The following is a 20,060-nucleotide window of genomic DNA, read 5'->3' on the forward strand; positions in this document are numbered from 1 at the left end:
TTTTAGCTGACTTGTGAAAAACAAAGCAGTTGTGAGGCATTAAAAGCTGTTGCTGGAGAAATGTATTTTTTCTGGAAGCTTTCTGACAGCAAAGAGTTTTCTGGCTGTGCAATCTTAGCAATACTCACTGTAGCTTTTCAAAACAAGAATGCAAAACTCAGAGTATATGACTCAAAATCTGAGTTCCAGATGCTGGCTTAAATGTAATTGAATGTTTTCAAGTTTGGGACAGTGAAAATTTCCAAAGTAGAACGAGGCCAAGAAACCCATCTTCGTATTTCTCCTGCCCACCGCCTGCTTCTGAAAACAAACACTTCCTAATTGTAGTTAGTAAAGGTATACTAACAAACCAAGAGATTCAAGATTAAATTAGTTCCCTCTTGGGAGGCTTTGCCAGATGGTGCAAAATCAAGGTCTGAGTAATCTCCTGATGATGGGTAACGGGGAGCCATCCTGTTGCTGCCTTCTGTGTTCTTTAATTCTTTAGCACTTAGCTGGGGGAGAACTTCCAGAGAATAGTCTCAAACTGATGCAGTAGCAGTTACTGAAGCTCATGGTTATCTCCTGCTGTTCAGTGGTGCCAAGTATTGACCTTCGGTGCTCTTATTTGCAGTTCTGTGGGCATCTGCAAACCTGTAAGTTTTCAGAGCAGTGGAAGGAACCTGCAGTTTGTAAGTGACAGACTGAAGCAATAGGGAACAAGACCTTACAGAGACTGGGGCAAAAACTAGAGGGTATGGTTGTTCAGTCCTTTTTCAGATGTTGTAAAGTTGTGGATTGTGAATGAAAGGGATCTCCTTTTTAATCAGTTAAAGGAAAAATGTCTTTGTGTTACAAGTTCAGAACAATACTGAAGACTAGATGCTTCAAAGGAGGAGAAGGTAGAGGTAGTGAGCCCCCATCCTATAAAAATTTGCAAGGAAAGCTGGGAATTTCATCGGAGTTTTTCCTTACCAGCAGTTTCAAATTTACTTAGGAAGTTGATTTTTGAGCTGGCTGGTGTTTGTTCCTTTTTAGGCATTTTCAGGGCCTCTGTAAAAGACCTTTTAAGTGTTGTGTTCTGAATCCTTAAACAGTTGAATTTTTCAGCAGGGGATTTCAAAATTGTATCAGTACTCAGTATTTTATGCAGACCAAGTGAAGTTATTTGAATGTTAATCCCTTAGTAATGAGGGGTCACTGAAATCTTGTTTGTCCAAACGTATGCAAGAGTAGATTTCTGGGGAAGACTTTGAAAGTGATTAAGACACAGCTTCTCTAAAGAAATGCTCAATGGATGGCCTCTAACCTGGTCACTGAATGAATTTCACTTGGTCCTAGCTTTGTGTCTCTGGCTTCTTGCTTAACAACATGCCTGCAAGACAGCCATATCCTCTTAGGTAAAGGTGACTCTCTTTCGGTATGTTCAAGTCTTTGTGGGTAGCAAAAATGATTCTGGGTTTCTTGTTCTTTTGAATTGTGTTCCCAGTTGTGAATCTTGGCCATCAAGTACTCTGGTGTGGCAGCCAGGTATGGAGAAGATTTAACTCCCACTCTAAAATTTAGCATGGCTAATCCTGCAGGATAGCTGCTCTGCTGGTATTCATGTTGGACCATGTAATGCATGCTCTTCACAGCCGGCTTTGTTACTAATGCCGAAACCAAAAGTACTTGGGAAGTTGAGAAACTGACGTGTTTGGTGCTGTTGATCACTGGGATGGTTCACGATCAGGCTGTGGCTTCAGTCCTCACGGTCCTCCGTTTTCTCATCCGAGGCAATTAGACTGCTGGTGTTCTGGATGCTCTCAGATGGGTTGCCTTCCTCTTTGAAAAAATGTATGCAGTAAATGCCAAGTTTAAAAAGTAATTCCTGGACATGGAATAAATGAAATCAAAACTTATGGTTTCTAACTGCTAACTTATACTACAGATGAGTTGCAATTATACCAAAATATATATATATTGCAATATATTTTGTTATCAGTATCGACCATTCTTTTGTTGCCATTGCAACCCGCAGGGAAACAATCTTAACTTTTACTTATTATCTTCCTTACACAGTAATTATAATGGGAGCTGTCTTTCTATGGTGTCTCTCTAGCTTAAAAATAAAGACAATTAAAAACAATGCAGCCAGCTGTGTTTCAAAACATCTAAGTTTAACACATGGAGAGGTTTTTATTAGTTGACATAGTTCTTTAAAATAGCACCTGTGTCTCTCTTTTTAATCTTCTTGGTCTTATTAGCGCTTTATATTATGAATACAGAACTCCTCAGACAGTGTACAAATCAGTAAAAAGTAAAATCCTCTAAATATTAGTAATTTAATAATATCCCTGAAGACCTCTCCTGGTAGTGTTTGATGAACCTCGTAGTAGAAGTATGGAAACATAAAAATAAACATGATTTCAGAATATCCTGAAAATTTAATTTATAATTAAAAGTCTAACTTTTGTCTTTTAGTGTCATTAGAATATGCTGTCATGGCAGGGGGGGGAAGAATGAGTGCTGTGGAAAAATACCTAACCTGCTTCAAGTGATAAAAAATACAGTAACTTAACTTTGAACTACCACAATGCTTTTTTCATAAAAACATGTTTTAAATGAGTAGTTGGTAACAGCTTGTTGATGATAGTCTCAAGATGCATTTTAATTTTTTCCAAAGAAATAGATTGTCCGAGCCAAAAGGATCGGTGCTTTCGGAAGTACTTGGCTTTCACTGTTTTGGGGTGCTAGTTTGCTACAGCACAAAAATACAATAAACCTTAAAAGTCAAGTGACAGGGACATGTCTCTTAGATATTTTGAGCTAAAGTTTTCTTTCTTGGTGAAACCTACAGGGTGGTGAAACCTACAGGACTTCTAAAGGCTTCTGTAAGTCAGAGCATGAGGTGTTCAGCATAGGAACTAGTATAGGAAAATAAGAGAATACACAGAAAACCAGATGGCTTCCATATGGGAACGAGTTGCATCCACCATACATGACTGTATGGTAAAAGCCCTTCATCCTAGTTACTTTAAATGAGAATTCCTCATGTTAACAGGAGCACCAGAGATGAAATACTGTAATTCCTCTTAGGATTTTAAGAGGAACACACTCCACTTAGTGTGTTGAACATACTTGAGTATTTCTGCATGAGTGATTCACCTCTCCTTAGCATTTCTGCACCTACATGTTCAAGAAATTTTACTAGATCTGATAGTAGCCGTTTATGCTAGAAATGTAACAATACAGTTTCTTGTATTGCCGTCCTTATGGCTGCTTGATGAGAAGAATGGGATATATTGCTGGGGAGTTCACTTCTGCTGGTATCCAAGGCGTAGAACAGAAGGGAGCGCAGAGTGCACACCTGCAAATCCCTTTTCCCGAGTTCTTCAGTTGAAATGTCGCCAGCTGGATTGCAGATACACCTCCTGAAAAATTCACTCCTGTGCTTGGGCAGATGTGAGCCTTTGGTGCTGCTTCACCCAGAGATTTGGGGTAGGAGAGGGATGGAATCAGTTGGTTTGGGGTTGTTTGTTTTTTTTAAAATAGGTCTAAACCTATAAACCATAATTTATCACAACCTGCTGACCCTTTGTGTTAACTGACTGATCCGTATACAATGTTTGAAGGAAAATGCAATGTTAAGGTGAACCTGAAGGAAATGAAAAAATGCTGAACAGTAACTTAGATTAAAAGGAAATGGCAAAGGAACTAAATGATACATTACAGCATGATACTTTAATGTGTTTCTTGATATTTACTGTGTTTTGTTGCTTCTTTCTACTGTGTTTCCAGTACTAAGTAAGACTCTTGAAATGGTCTCTCCTGATTGAAGCACTAGCCTACTTGTGGAGAATTTCTATGTCTGTAAAAATTACTCTCTTCAAACCCATGGTTTAGTTGATCTCATAGGAGGTGAAAGTAGTGTGAGATAAAACTGTCTGAAAGTTTCCACTATTTTTTTTTTATTCTTTTGAAATCTCTTATTTACATCTCTTTGGGAGACTTCCACAAACTAGATAGACAAGAGACATGTTAAATATGGAGTATGGATTTTTTTTTTTTTCTCCCTTGGAGGTTTTTTTGCCCAGGAATCTTTCATAGCTTTTTTTCAAAATATTTTTCCTTTGCATCTTTCATCTTCAGCCCTTGGCTTAGTGTTTCTATTTGAATAAACATTCAGTGATAGCAAAACTGAGGAGGAGGAGTTAGGAAGGAAGGTTAAAAGTGGCGATAGACACAAAGAGTGATGTGTGGCTGATGCTTGATCTGCTGCTGTTCCTGACACTAGTTCCCTGTTTGCCATTTTGGTGACCTCTTTCTGTAAGCTTTCCTGTCTCCTGTGCCATTTCTTGCTATAGTCATTTTGACCCCTGCTTTATGGAGTGGAAGATAATGGGTCATTTTACTGTCAAATTTGATTTCGAGTTGGTCATTTCACTTAAATACAAGTTGTTATGTGATGGTGCTTTGCCTGCTGCTTTCTCCAGGGAGACCAAAGCTTTTTTTAAAGCCAGAATAAAGGGGGGAAATGCACACAAAGAACAAGAAGCTTCAAAATTGTATTCCTATACTTTTAAATTGTATTTAAAATACACAAAAAATATTTACTTTTTCTTTAAGAAATTAGTTGTCTAGCTAATTCTAATGAAGGACTAACTACTACATAAAAACTGTCAGTACGTGTGGCTGACTTGAACATTTTGTAGAGTCATCATGGGTAGAACTTCTTTTAATATTGTGTGCTGTAGTTATACAGGCTGGCTTTGGTAGTTTGACGTCCTTTTTTCCTTTTCCTCCCCCCATCTATCTATAGTTTTTTTTTTTCTAAATTAGTTAAGTGACTTCATTTTCCTGTAGTTGTCTGTCTTGCACATCTTTGGCCACTGTAAGAACTGCAGCGCTGGCTGTGTATGCTGTAGTGCTGCCGTCTGTGCACAGTCTGCTCAGGCATGCCCTTGTATACCTCTGAAGGCTGGCAATTTTTTTTTTTTTAACAGACAAGTTAAGGTTTATTAGTGTGCCTGCTACATCCACTTTGTTTTTCTTCAGAGTTTTCTACGTTCCTTCTGGACACGCTACCTGTAGCTCAGGAGGTGGACTGTGCTGTCTGCTCTTTCTGATCTTTTACGGTGCAGAATCCTTGTTGCAGAATTGTTTTGCTCTTAGACGTCACGTGTGTTTCGACACTCTCTGTTAACAAACTAGATGATAGTGTCTGGCGCAGGAAGAGGGAGAGAGTCTGAAGTTTACTCTTCACTTACACTGACTCACTATGGCCGGTGAGATTTTGAGGAACAATTGAATTGAAAGTGCATTCACTGGATCAGTGATTGAAGTTATTAATTATTGACTTAATCAGCTTGCTCCTAGAGACTGAAAAAGATCCTAATATCTTAATCATGGTTACACATTGAAACAATTTTCTTTTTTTTTTTTTCTCCTTTTTGAGGATAGTTTTAATTTTTTCTGATATAGGCAAGACCCTAGGTTTGTGCTTGGAAGCCAAATTGTCTTAATATAAAAGAAGACTTCTAATAGGTACTGCTGGCTACAGTTGATGTCTGTTTGAGAGAATAAAAGTGCTGGTTTCCTTTCCACCAATACCAGACTTCTACCATGCAGATTATAGCAGACTTTGTTGACCTGACAAACATTTTTACTTTAGTTTGAATAGTGAAAGGCAAAATGTGTTTGTAGCTATTCAGCATAAGTTTAACTTTGCAGCTAGAGTTGGTAAGTTTCCCCCTTTCATAGTGTTATTTCCGTACTTTTTAAATTCAGTTTTTTTTTTTTTTTTAATTTGGATTGCATGTATCTTAATCTATTATAATAACAAGTTATCAGGGTTTGTAGAAGCATTGCTACACTAACTACTGCTATGTAAAGTTCCTATTCTAAGAATGTGGAAACAAAAACTGTCAGTTGCAAGACGTGCAGGTACTATCTGCCTCTGGGATGTGGCAGGACAAGATGGGGATATGTGTTAGCTGTATGTTTTATGTATTGCCTCCATAGTAAAAATTGGAAAAAATGCAGGCTTTGTTAAAGCGTAGAACGCTTTTAGGGATTTTGGAGATGTTGGTAAGGTAAATCCCTAGGCCTTGCAGGCTTCTAGATGCTGATGTGGAGACTTTAAACAGCTAGCACTGTTAGAAAGAAGAAAATAAAAAGTTACCGTGTCAGATATATTGGAGGAAATGTAAGTACACAGTGTTTTATAGAATAACTAGTCTTTTTCTATATAAAACTAGAAACTCTATTAAACTGATCTTACTCGTAGCATGATGGTAGGAAATGGAATAGGAATACTGTGGCTAAAGAGTATGCAGAAATTAGCTAAAAGTTCTAAAAAGATTATTTTAGCTTTATTGAAATCAGTGTTAGAGCAGGTGGAAATTCTTACGTTTTGGCATCTTTTCAAAGTAAACTGTGTATAAAGAAAACTTGCCCTATGTCTAGGTATCTTACAAGAGCAAATTGACTCCACAGCAAATGTAAATTGTAGAAAAAAATACGTTCAGAATGTGCTCCCTCGTCCAAATGTGTGAAAACTTAAAAATGATCACCTTTTATTTTCGTCGTTGATGACAAGTAACATTGCTATCGCATGCCTAATGCAATGGGGATCTGTGCCCTTTCTAAGATTGTTTTGTGTTGCTTATAATTGTGGTCAGATTTCAGCAATTATTGGTTTTTCTGTGATGCTTCTGGAGGCTTTTAAAAATAATGGATCCTAGGACACTAAGGAAAAGTGTATTGCGTTTCTTTTAAAATAAGTTTGATTTAAAAGCTCCAAAGCTAACTTTGATTGGAAAGAACAGTGATTCCCCCGATGTCAAACTGCTTTTCTCTTCTTCTCTCCAGCTGTCTTTGTTAATATTTGCTGCTAGTTTGGCTAGGTCATAAATCCTTGAAGTGTTTTCATAACGTCACGTAACAGGTTACTACCAGCACACAGCAGCTGCACTTAGCTGTGTAGAGTGTGAGCTGAACTCTCAAGCTGGACATAGTAGAGGTAAAAAAATGGCTTTAGCCACCTTGGATTTGCATCCCCTCTTGATAAGACAGTTAAGGTGTCCTGTTTTGTCAGACAATGGACCTTATGCCAGAGACTGTCATCTTTTTGGCCCTGATGGTATTACCTAAAAAATGACTTTAGATTTATTGTTCCTGGACACTGCACAGAATAAATGTAAATTATGGTGTCTGGGCAATAACAGAGGTGATAGATAGACTTGATAGAAAAGAAGGAAAAGGCGATTTTTAATTGTGTTTTTTCTAAAAACTCCTTGGAAAGCCACTGATGGTGCCTCCTTTCTCTCTTTTTGCTCATTTGCATAATTACAGCAGCTTGCTGCTGGCTATTAATCCATTGGTTCATACGAGGGATCTAAAAATGCCAGCTCTGCAGCTGCTTTATGTGGACTTTGACATTTTGCTTGGGGAGACCTACATTAAAGTAACAGAGTGTACAGAGTGAATGCATCAAAAGTCAGCTAAGGCTAAAATTGTAATTGCTTGTATGGCTTGCCTTCATTTGTGCTGAGTTAGAGCAGTGATGATGAACAGCTACCAGGACTTAAAAATGTTAGAAGACTTCATATAAAATGGTAGCTAAAATGCAGTATAGGTCAATGTAAAGTGATGTATGTGCGGACTGCTGTATGCTCAGTGATTAGCTGTGAACATCTGTTAAAGCTCAGGAGTAAGGTCTTGTGCCTGTGTACAGTTCACAGTGTCATCAGCTCAGTACTCACGAGTAGTTAAAAAAACAAGTTGCATGTTGGGAATCAGTAAGATAGAAATAGAGAACAAGATACTACATCATCAGACTGTGGATCTGTGACTGTTTTGCCTCTTGGATGCTGTATATAGCTCTCACCCTGATCTCTCTGGAAGACTACAGAGCTAGAAGAGTGTTATGGAAGAGCAGCAGAGGTGATCAGGGGCATGAAATGGCTTCTTTTCAATGAAGATTATTAAGGCTGTTTTCCAACACAGATAGTGTTGTGCAGCAATTAAGCTAACAGGTGGTGATTTTGAAATGATAAAGTCTGCCCTTTGGCAATGCGCAGGTAATCAGGAGGAGTCCTTGGTACAGGGGCTTTTGTGGATGCTCCATTTACATGATGCTAAGAAGAATGTCCATGAAGAGTACATGGAAGAGAAATCAATCAAATGATATTTAGGTGGAAAAATTCCCCCATCTTAGAAATGCTGGAGAGGTGGATTTTTGGTGGCTACAGAAGCGTTTAGAGAAATACTGCTGTGTACTCAGTTGTATGTGCTACCTTAGGTGTATGTTTCTCGCCGCTGTTGAAGGCAGGAACTTTGGTCTGGTCCATGTGGCTGTTCTCGCTGGATGATGGTTGTAAAACCATGCTGTCTAATATAATAAGACTGTTTACAACTAGGGAACCAGGCCCTCCTGTGTATTTGGGGAACTGATGTAGAAGTTGTCTGTGCTTGACAACGCTATCTTGTTTCAAAGATGAAAGTAGTGATGTGCAACATAATAAATTACAGTAATATAGTCTGTAAGATGGTTGATACAAAAACTTTTGGGCATTCATACTGCTGCAAGATTTGCAGTATTAGTTGTATTGCAGCCTGTGGAGCTTGCTCCAGTTCTGCTGCGTGTGCATCTATCCTCCTGAAGTTACATAGAGCACCCTGTGCCACCTCTCTGCAGGGCACGGGGAGGGACTGGGACTGGAACTGATCAGCAATGCATTGCTTTTTTTGTCCTCCCAGAAGGGTGCAGCAGTGAAGTATCCAGTGTGGTGAATTGTTGTGGCTCCAGATGCTGACAGAATGAGGGAGACTGTAAGAACAGAAGGCTCATATCCCATTAGGTAGAAACAGAGAGAAGGGGACTTCAGTGTCACTTTGAACTGTAGTCTCCATCACAGTGTAAACTTCCTAAAAATAGTCTCTGAACCTCTGGGAGTATGGGATTGATTTAAAAATTTGGGTGTTAGGGCTCAGAAGCATCATTGACTGCTGGCTTAGAACTTGGTATTGAGATTTTTTTTTTAAAATCTTTTTCTGTATCTGTGTCTTGAAATGCTCAAGTACAGGAAGATGTTTAGTGAAAAACAGACATTTTAAAGGTCTTTTTGATATGGGTTTATAGTTAAAGTATTTTAAGTGCCATATTGGAGAACTAGCATAGGTATCTTGTCATCCACAGCATTAGGTGATGCTGGATAGACACTTGTGCCCCCTAACTTGTTCTTTATTTTCTGGCTGTTCAACAAGGACAGTTATGCCCAAATTTGCAGCAGTATTTGCAATGCTCAGTATTGCAAATGAAGTGAATTGACACTGTTTACTGCCTGTATAGTGATACATAAATACAAAATCCTGAGACACAATGATGATGGCTTTGATCTTTGTACCTTTCCACTCTAAAATAAAAATATTGTGCAGTAGCTTGGTGAAATGAGATTACATGTTCTGGCGAGCACCTCAGAAAATAAATGCCCTTGAAACTATTACAGGTTCAGATAGCATATGGTAAACAAAAAGCATGCTGAATAACTAGAATATAAAAGAACTATTGAGTAAACTACCTGTATTTATCATTAAATGGCGTGGAGGTCATGTAGCGTATTATCATGAAATGAAGCTGTCACACATACAAAGCACACTAAGGTGGCATGAAACGCTGTAAGCTAAGCATACTAGATTAAAAATATTGTGGGTAACTTTGATCAAATGTAAGTAACTTTTTCCTTTTCTTTCTCTCCTCACACCACTCCTATTTCTCTTTTTGGATTGCTGCTGCACCTGTGTGGACTCATTGCTGCAATGGTTCAAATTCATCGTTTTACTGGACTACTTTTGGATGTATTCTATCGATGTCTTCAACACTGGAAATGATGGAAATGTGTTGTTTACAAAGTAGCTGTAAGTATTACTTTGATAAAGATGTATTATAGCTATTGTGGAAATAGAAGAAGCATTAATGTTTTGGTAGGTGAACTGAAACTGAGCTTAGGTAGCAGATAGTTGAAAATCAGGAAGGGATAAAAGTTAAGGGGAAGCTGTTGTAAGTATTAGAAACGTGAGATCTCACCTGGCACCGCGATCAATACAGTAGAATTCAATGCTTCAACAAAAAGAGTAATAATTACCTTTTTTTAAAAGCTGTTGCAGGAATTGAAGAAACTCAATTTCTAGTTTGTTTCAGTGTGTTTAGATGTAGCACAATGTGAACAAATGCAGCCTTTCAAAAATCAGTATGTTGAAAGCACCGATTTTAATTGGTATTGGTGCACCAGAAATCTGAATCTGGCATCTGATTTATGGAGCGTAAATGCTCATTTTAAATACAGCATTAATGTCAAATGTAACACTTCATACATCTTTCTAGTTAGTAACATTTATATTTCATTCTCTAAAATTGTGGATGTAAATGCTATAGACCCACTTAACAGAGCAAACAGCCCAGAAGTTGCCATCTATTCTTGTTTAGCATTTCATACTCAGCATTTTTAAAGTTCCTAGTAGTAAAGCAGAGTAAGTGTGGAGCTATATGTGAAGGGGAAGGGAAGAGAAATAAAATTAATTTAAAAGAAGAATTACATTTAAACCTATTCTTTTAAGTAAAAGAAGTATTACCTAGATTGAATGAGGAGCGGAGCTGTTTCTGCTAAGCATGACATATATTGAAAGGTATGTAGGTATTAAAAGATGCAGGTGGTTGACAAGTAGAACTATAAAGAGTGTCTGACTGTGATTATATATTTTACATCTGGTAGGATGAATAGCAATTGCATATCCTTAATAGTTATTAAGAACCTGCACTGTTAAGGAGCTCTTTAATATCTTAAAGAGCACCCACCTGTATGTCATGTAATACCTCTGAAGCATTGGTTCCTGTTCAGGGTTTTAGAATGTGATGGATTGTATTCCTCACATGTAGCTGTGGCAGTAGATTGGAAAAGTTAAACATACTTGGATTTTTAAATTCCTGGGTTATTTTTTTTGTCCTTTTGAGACCTTTCAGTTGAGACTATTGCTGCACCTAAGGCTGAAATGAAACAAAAAGCATCTTAAAAAAAGAAGTTTCTTGATGACACAAGGCAAACATTCCTACATTTAAAGTAGTAATAACATTTGTTGTATTGTGTGTATTTGAACTTGAAGCCATAACATCTAGCTTTAGCTGGCTATCCTTAGATGTTCCTCTCTTATTCTGTATGAGTTTATGAGTTCAGAGATACTGCCTTTTTTAAACTTGGAGAATTGATACTGTGTTTTATCACTAAATGAGAGCTGATAATAATTGCACTAGGATTAAATCTATATTTCCAAAGTAATCCTGCTAAGTTTGGACTTTTTGGATTTATTTAAATTTGATAGCACCAGCATAGTATGTCTTTCTAGGAGAGTACTGTTGCTCGAAAATAATTGTTTGGCAAATGGAGAAATAAGTTATGTGACTTGAAAGCAGGGAGTTGATTCATTGACTAGTGCAGTTGGATTGCAAAGAGGCTAGTTCTTCTGGCATTCAATGCTTTAAAAGGGTTAGTGGTTTTTATATCCTTGCAAGGAATGTTTGCTTTAATTTTAAAAAACTTGAGTTTTCTTTAAACTCTAAGAGTTATTACTGTAATAAGTTTATTCTGTTGATTCAGTATTTAGAAAAACATCCAAATAAGCATAAGTTAACCACCTATCAAATGTAAATAAACTGTACTCTTACAGAGAAGTTCTGAGGCAATAGTGCCACTAGTAGAACAGATTTTTAAATTTGTTTAGAATCCCTCTATCCTCTTGAAGATAATACTAGGAGGGGAATTCAAACTTGTAGACAGCTCTGTGGATGTGCATAACTCCTAAGCTCTGAAATTGAGGTAGTATCAGGTCGTATACTCTCAACTTTGGGTGGACATAAAGCCTGTGGTTTTAAAGGCTGAAGTCATTCCTCATGAGAAACAGGACCTTGTGTTGCTTTCAGACAGTTGTCTCTGAAAGTATTTTCATATTCTCTGTAAAAGAACTAAACTGTCTTGTCTTAGAAGAAGATTCTCAGACCTACCGTGACATCAAACACATTTCTAGGATTCTACTGGAGGAACAGTTTAAAAGTAGCATGCCTGATCGCTGGAGAATTGCCAGGTCTAGTACAATGAGGGAGAAGCATTTAAGCACCTTCCACATTTTCATTAGCATGGTGAGGAGTAGTGACTAACATCCAGAATTCTCATCTCTTTTTGTAGTAGGCAATATTTTGAGTAACTTAGTTAAAGTACAAGGCAACTGAAGTTTTGCCTTTCTGAAGGGTTTGTTGCGATGCATGCTGCGTTAGTGTAGGTTCTAGATCTAGATGTACTATGGAGGTACTAAAAAAGGCCTCTGGTTGTGTGACCTGGAAGAAGGGAGTGTCAACTTAGTCCCTCTAATACTGAATCAGTACCACCATGACTCAGGAGTACAGGAGAGCTATGCTCATACTACTTGACTGCATTTTAAATGGGCATTGCAACAAAGTTGCTTATATTTTAATCTGTTTGTGCTTGTATGCTCTTGTGCTTGCACAGTCATAATGTGGTAATTGTACGTACTCAAAATACTGTTAGCATAGCTAACTTTCTATGCCAATCTTTTGGCTATCCAGTCAAACAAAAATTTTTTTCTTATTTATTGTTGCAGTTCATTCTTTGATGTAGACAACGTAGGGTGTTGAGAGGTTGGGTAGGTAGTGCCTTTCTGCAAATATGAAAATGAAGTGAACGTTTAAATAACTAAAAAATAAGTAAGCAAAGTAAGAATTTACAAGCTTTTATTTTAACTTTTTTTTTTTTCCCCAAATATCTCTTGCCTTAGCAACAGAAGAACCTTGAAGGATATGTGGGGTTTGCAAATCTTCCAAATCAAGTTTACCGAAAGTCTGTGAAGAGAGGATTTGAATTCACACTCATGGTAGTAGGTAAGTTTCTTTCTTTGTTTTGAGTGGTGATTATTTGAAGATGTAGTTCTTAAAATCTACGATGGTGATGTAAATATGGGTTTTTGTGATCTCATGAGAAAAATATGGGTCTTCCTCCTCTACACTGTTAAATCTAGAGCGTTTAAAAAGAACATGTTGTCGCATATGCAAGTAGACAAGGAGGAGATGAGTAAGGAATAAGAATTGTATATTTCATATAGCCTAAGAAAAAAGTTTGGTGTGGATCTAGGCTAAAATGTGACTTGTGAGTATGACATAATAGTAGTAATTTGAACTTGGATTTTCATTTGAATAGAAAAATTGAACTGCTTTTACAGTTGTGAGTGCAATATGGCAAACTGGGATCCAAAAGTAAAGTTAGAATCTTTCCTTGCACATAACCAGGCAGCAGGATCCTGTATATCCTGCAGTTCTGTGGCCACAAAACTTTGCTATAAAATGAAAGCTTTCATTTAAACAAACCTTTCTAGTTTGTATGGTTGCAAAGAAAACCAAATGTAAACAGTGCATTCCCTATGGACTACAGAGAATGGGAAACTATAGTTGGTATGGATGAATAATGCCTTGCAGAACAGTTCATTTAGGCTTCAGTGATGACCCAAATTGTCATCTGTCCTGCTAGGACATCCGATTTCCTCCCCCCCACCCCCCGCCCCCCGTTTTGAGTACTTGTGTGATAGTAGACAGTTACTCAGGTTGGGTACATTTGTGTAACTGATACGTATATACCGGATATGTGACTCAGCTTTAACGTGCTAATGGTTAAAATAATAATAATAAAAGCGTTTCATAATAGCCAACTGTCTCTTTGTCGATCTCTACCTCTATCTTGTAATTTAGTTAGCTTGATAATGCTTTGATGTTTTGTCATCAATACAGTGGATATCTAGTGCAGTCATTATGTACGTGTAGCATGTTATGTAATAGTACTATTGACAGAGATAGAAATCAAGGTCAAATTGGTGAAAACTCATTGTAGATCACTTATAATTTTCTTTTGATTACAAAGTGAGTAAGAATTTTAAAATGAGAGTTACTTTCTTCTTTTGGAACTTGATTACAGGTTCCTTTGTAATCTTGCATCCGAGTACATAATTCATTATTTGGTACAAAATTGTTTAAATTTAAATAAAATTTGGTTTTCTGCTGTCCACAGGAAAAAGGGAGGAGGAAGGGAGACAACTGTCTTTAGAAAGTGTTGTTCTAGAATGGGGTATAATTTGTACTTTGAGTTTCATTCTCACAGAAAGCAAGTCACTTAAAGCACAAGTAGTAGATGTAGTGATGTATTAGAACTGGAGACAGCGTGTACAATTACCTTGGTGTTCTTATGTTTACCTGTAGTACAGCCTAAAGCAATTACATTTAGGGGAACTGTAGAAAATTGTGCTATGGAGAAGAAAAGTTGGTCCAAAATTAGATTGAAAATGAGATGTTGATCAGAAAATCTTGCTACTAGTTTTACTTTTAATGTTTTTGTACTTGCTACTAAGACTTAATTCATTTGCATGTGAAATTGTGCCATTGTCTGAAAGTTTACTGGGGGAATTGGCAGTAGTTTTCTAAATTAAAAATGCATCTAATTCTATCCTTCCAACCCCCATAGTATAGAAATCAGATATTTGAAAGTGAGTATTTAAACAAAACGGTAGCTGATCTTTTAGTACTCTAACATCTGGAGAGGGGCTGGGGAGAGAAATGATTTTGTTCTGGGACTTCAAAGTGATGTGTCTGCTAATAGTATGCTTTGAAAAGATGCATGTATTTTAAATATGAAAATTAAATTGTGTATTACGGAGCACTTGTTGGCAAACATTGTACTGGCATGTGCAGTTAGATTCTTAGAATTGTAATTATCTATTGCGGTGTTCATCCTTTGAGATAGTGTACTCTGACTTGGTTTGAGGTCTTTCGCTGACCTTATACTGTTCTGTAATAGTAAAGAGAATTATCTATAATCTATTTATTAAAACTTAAAAGTTTTAGAATGTAGTGCTAATCTATATATGGTCAGTGCTGGCTGAATAAGAATATTGTATATTTCATCTCTTGCAGATAATCTAAAATATTTGCTTGCTCTTTCTCCTACCAGTAACCATGCATGCATGGCTGCCTTTTGCTGTAGATGGCACGATTACTAGTCTGCTGGCTATGTTTTATTTACAGGTTCTTCAGTGTCAGTATGTTACCTGTTTGTTCTGAAATGAAAAATGAGAAAGCCAATAATTGTGGTTGCTAAACAGATAAAAGGAAGGAAACAAATTATGTTTGGGATCTGTAATCTCTGTGTCCAACTATTTTCAGGTGTTTGTAAGGCTTGATGTTGCAGCTGATGCATTTGTATAGCAATTATTTTCCAGTTGTCCGTTTAGTCTGGAATTATTGGTTAAACTTAAAAGATGTTCATGGAGTGATATCTGGCTTCTTTGTCTTGAAATGTGTAATAGTCAAAGGTCACCGGACCAGTGTTTTGGAGAGACATGCCAATATGGTTGTACAGGTGTACTGACTGTTGTAGGAACAATTCAGTTTTCAGTTTAATGATGGAAGATACTTGTCACTGAGGAAGTAGTACAGCATTCCACAGATCTGACATTGTTTCCAGTAAGAATTTTTGCAGGGAGATCAGTCTTACAGTTTTTCTGTGCATAAAGTATGAATGTACTCCATAAAATGCATTTTCCCCAGGCTGCCAAGTTACTGTCATTGCCCTGGAGATGATGGGGTTGCCCATAGCACTGTGTGGTGAAACCACCTTGTGTCCTGCATTTCTATTGTGCCAGCAAAGCTGGAGAGAGGGCTTTTAAATTTGAGTGTGCATAAGGCCAAGTAGTTGTTGAGTAGCCTAGAATATGATTTCTGGAGAAGGTTCAGGACATGGATGCTCATATCTGAGCTGATCTAAGCTGGTCAGGGGCATTGCTTTGGAAGTGGCTCCATTTACAGCTGTGTGGACAGTGCTCTGTCCTGTAACTTGCTCTTTGAGTCAGGACTCAGTAAGATCGCTTTATTTGAGGTGTATAATGCTAGTGAAGTCTTTTCTGTAAATATAGTTGCTAATTTCCAGGTGTTCTGGTGTTTACATTAAATATAACTAAGGGGTGAAGTGTTTATGAACTACACACATGTAAATATAGAAAGTTGATGTTAAAGTATCCTTTTCATATTTAATGTTTTAAGAATCATTGAAAAGTTAACCTTAATAGGAACTGGGTTTACTCAAAATATTTAGCTATAATAAACACTTCAAGGTCTCGATCTCATTAACTGTTACTTATGTTTTCTCTAAGTTGTATCATTTCCTTTGGTAGTGTTTCTAAACTTTTCTTAAGAAGTTGAAGACTGAGGTAGCCCTTTGTTTTCTTTATTGACTAATTGTCATTGGACACTGATATATCTTTAAAATCTTCATGAGACAGTGAATTTCATATTAGTCATATTCTAAAAGGCTAATTGGTAATTTAAATCACACTACTTCTGAAATGACTTGATTTTGTAGAATAAAAACTAAGCTCCTCCTCTGAGGATAAGACAAAGTATGTGGAAAGATGCATTAAACTGAACTTCATTCTTGATGCTTTAAAAAGAAGACATATAAATAGCAGTTTAAAGCAACTGATTCTACATCTGAAATATGAAAGCTCACCAGTAGAAAACAATGTCAAATTTGCTTCCGTAGATCACTTCCTTCATGATCTTGTGTAATCTCTTCAAGTATAAGATAATTGTTGAAACATTTGAGAACCCGACATAAATATTTGGTCTGTTTGAAATCCAAAGTGTAGTCTCTGTATTTCTCTGCTGTATAGGCTTTTTGGAGGAAAGTACATGCCTAAGTCAGATGCTTCAGAAAAGAAAACTTCCAGAAGTAATACTACTATGGTTAGTAGCTCACAGTTAAAGAAAATCTTAATTGTGAAATTGTAATTATGTCTGCTTATTAATATAATTACACTTGCTTAAGTAGTGGGCATGTGTTTTTCTTGTTTTAGTATAGTGAGGTTTGGAACAAACAGCGTTGCTTTTTAGTGTGCCTTTTTTTCTAAACACCGAATCAGGAAGTCCCCTTTTGTTGTTCTTGTATTGAAATTACACTAGTAACATGTGATTTGAACCAACACCCAAGGAGATGCAAAGTCACAATTTTTAAAAATTATTCTATAGACTATGTACTTAATAATTTTGGGGTGGCTTTTCTAGAGTTATATACTTTAAGGTGTTCAGGCTTCATGAGCCTTATTAGAGGTTGGACATTTAAATTTTATTTTATTTCAAATAATCTGATTTGCAAAGTGCAGAACACTTACAGTCGAGTGACTTTAAGCCTGGAGAAGAGAAGGCTCCAGGGAGACCTTATAGCAGCCTTTCCAGTACCTGAAGGGGCCTACAGGAAAGCTGGTGAGGGACTGTTTATCAGGGAGTGTAGTGACAGGACAAGGGGTCATGGGTTTAAACTGAAAGAGGGTATATTTAGATTAGATACTAGGAAAAAATTCTTCACTATGAGGGTAGTGAGGCACTGGCACTGGTTCCCCAGAGAGGTTGTGGAGGCCCCATCCCTGGAAGTGTTCAAGGCCAGGTTGGATGGGGCTTTGGGCAACGTGGTCTAGTGGAGGGTGTCCCTGCCCATGGCAGAGGGGTTGGAACTAGATGAACTTTGAGGTCCCTTCCAACCCAAACCATTCTATGACTTTCCAGAGGGCTTTTCTACACAGTTCCTATTTCTTGAACAACTGTTTGGCAGCTTCAACTGTAAAAGCTGTTTTGAAACCTCTCCTATAGTAAATTGTCTGTTTTGTTTTCTAATTGTTGCTTTAGCCTTGTAGATCACCTGTAGATTACAACTTAAAGGAAAATGTCATGCAGTATTGTCATAGTGTCTCTTTTGTAATTATATGCATACTCAAATGTTTTGGTTTAAACATGGATTTTTGGCATGGACACAAAGGAAAGGGCTGTATTTTGCAAGACTTAAAGTTATGTTAAAGAAAAAGCACACTCTGATTTTAAAACGCTTTTATCTTTCACTGAGGAAGACTTGGACTGGTTTGATACTGGTATGTTCTGATGATGGATCGTGTTCTGATTAGAACTACGCCTTTTTTGTTCACTTTCTGGGGCAGTTTATCAAGCCAACCAGTGGTACTAAGAGCCTCAGATGTTGATAGCTACTTGTTCTTTGTTAGTCTGTCTTCCCAATTTTAAAGCCAGGAACAAAATCATTAAGCATATGGCAGGATAGGAAGAATATTTAAGTGAAAAATAACCTGTGGATGGGCAGTACAATTTAATAGAAACCGTTTTGGGATGTTCCCAGTTCTTGTTGACCTGTTATGTTTGGAAATCTTCTTAATAAAGGTTTCTGTAGTGTCCCTGCTACACAGTATCTGAGCATTTGTCTGGCCTTTGTGTGACCTTCATGCGTGGCTTCTTAGGCTCTGTGAAGTATCACTGCTGAGTATCCGTTGCCTAACTTTTGCCATTATTTTAGAGGTCTCTAGGCTCTATTACCATATAAATAAAATTAAAACATGCTTTCTGGAGGAAAAAAGAAGTGAGTGTTGACCTTTCCAGTCAGTTCGCAGCTTCTCTGGGCTATATTGTTGCATTATCAGTTATGGAGCTTTTCCTTGTGTATGCCAGTGTACACCCAAGACCGTATACACCTCTTAGAAAGGAAAAGCATTTATGGAAAAGAATGAGTAAAGCCTTTTTTTATTTCTTGAATGCATCCTGCCTCCTTTTCCCTTCTTCAAAATACCTCAATTCTAATTCTCTCATCCTCTGCTATCACCTTGGCTGCAACCCATTTTGAGCTACTTGCATGACAGGTGACTGCCCCTGCGGTACTGCTGTGCCAGTGAGCCAGGGCCAGATTAGACAGCACTCTCTCAGTTTGCAGGGTACTCTTTCCATAAAGAAAAGTAGTAGTCTGGGATTCAGCTGTTGTGTAGCAGATACGGCTCCCTTAGGAAACTAAAAAAAAAAAAAAATTCAGTTGTAGGTATTCTGTTGGCAGGGTTACCATGGTTCAGTGAAGTACAGAAATAAGAAAGGTTCTTTGAAGAATATTGTAACCTTAAAAATAATTTACTGCCTTTCATGTACTGGTTATGTGGATATGTGTTCCAGTGATGATGTCTGCAGAATATTAAAATTGATAGCTTAATACTTACATGTACCTGATGGACATGCCAAAGCAAAATATGTTGAATTTGTGAGAATTGGCAGAGATAAAAATGAAAGGAATAGAAAACTAGTGGAACTCAGAATAGAGCCAAGGTATTTCTAGAGATGACGCATTCCTCTGGAGTAATTTTTATTGATGGAGTAATGCCTCACCAATAACATATCACTCCATTTTGTGGAAGGAAGTTGATAAAGGTTTTTTGCGAAGGCAGAATAGATGAACTCTGAAGTCTTTTCTGTGGAAAAGTGAATATCTCTTCAAGATGTGGATGGTCAAGTAATCTAACAGTGAGTTTAGTGGCCTGCAGTGCATGATTTTCCACCGAGTTATTCAGGTGAGAGCTTGAAGTATAGATTCATGTGACTACTTAGCTTCAGTTGGAAAATTTTCTCTCATACTTCTTTTTTGGTTCTATGGGTGGGTTTTTTTCTTCTTTTCCCTCTTTGTAAGACAGGGAAATATGATTATCAGCGTGCTTGCTGCTCTTACCTGTTTTGTGGCATTTTCCTATGCCTTTTTCTAGTGTTGGGGAAAGAAACCTGCACAAAGTCTAAAACCTGATGGAGGAAGAGAAACTTTTTACAGTGTATTATTGTTGAAACAGTGTCGGGGAAAGTCAGTGTACCGAATTGAGTTTATGTAGAAACCATAGCTCTTCAAATACTCTCACAAGTTGCTTGTAGTGTAGTGGTTTTTAATCATTCAATATGGAAAAAAAAAAAACACCACACTTTTTTAATCTTAATTTTTGTTAAGCTCATTTTAAACATTTCCCTTGCTGTGCAGTAGCTTAGACTTGTACTGAAGGATGCTTAAAGACTATAATGGCCAGAACTGAAGCTGATATTTAAAATTATTGCTCTTCGATTCTCAGCTTTCATGTTTGCAACTACAACATTAATTGGAATTTTAGTGCTTACTGGACAACTTTTAAAGAACCTT

At 37.3% G+C, this 20,060-nt stretch overlaps 1 protein-coding gene across 5 annotated transcripts in view; it reads left to right on the plus strand.

Annotated features, from left to right (window-relative positions):
- The window catches only part of SEPTIN7 (septin 7), a 283,522-nt gene that overhangs the window by 207,648 nt on the left and 55,814 nt on the right, over window positions 1–20,060 (plus strand). For 3 of the 5 annotated variants that reach the window (XM_075745448.1, XM_075745450.1, XM_075745446.1), the window contains exon 2: window positions 12,805–12,907. In XM_075745448.1, the coding sequence (XP_075601563.1) occupies window positions 12,898–12,907 (10 nt within the window). In that variant the 5' untranslated portion in view covers window positions 12,805–12,897. The remainder of the gene's footprint in view (window positions 1–12,804; window positions 12,908–20,060) is intronic. The other 2 variants (XM_075745447.1, XM_075745449.1) reach the window with 1 other exon arrangement.

The sequence above is a fragment of the Balearica regulorum genome, chromosome 2 (assembly GCF_011004875.1).
Source record: "Balearica regulorum gibbericeps isolate bBalReg1 chromosome 2, bBalReg1.pri, whole genome shotgun sequence".
Lineage (NCBI taxonomy): Eukaryota > Metazoa > Chordata > Aves > Gruiformes > Gruidae > Balearica > Balearica regulorum.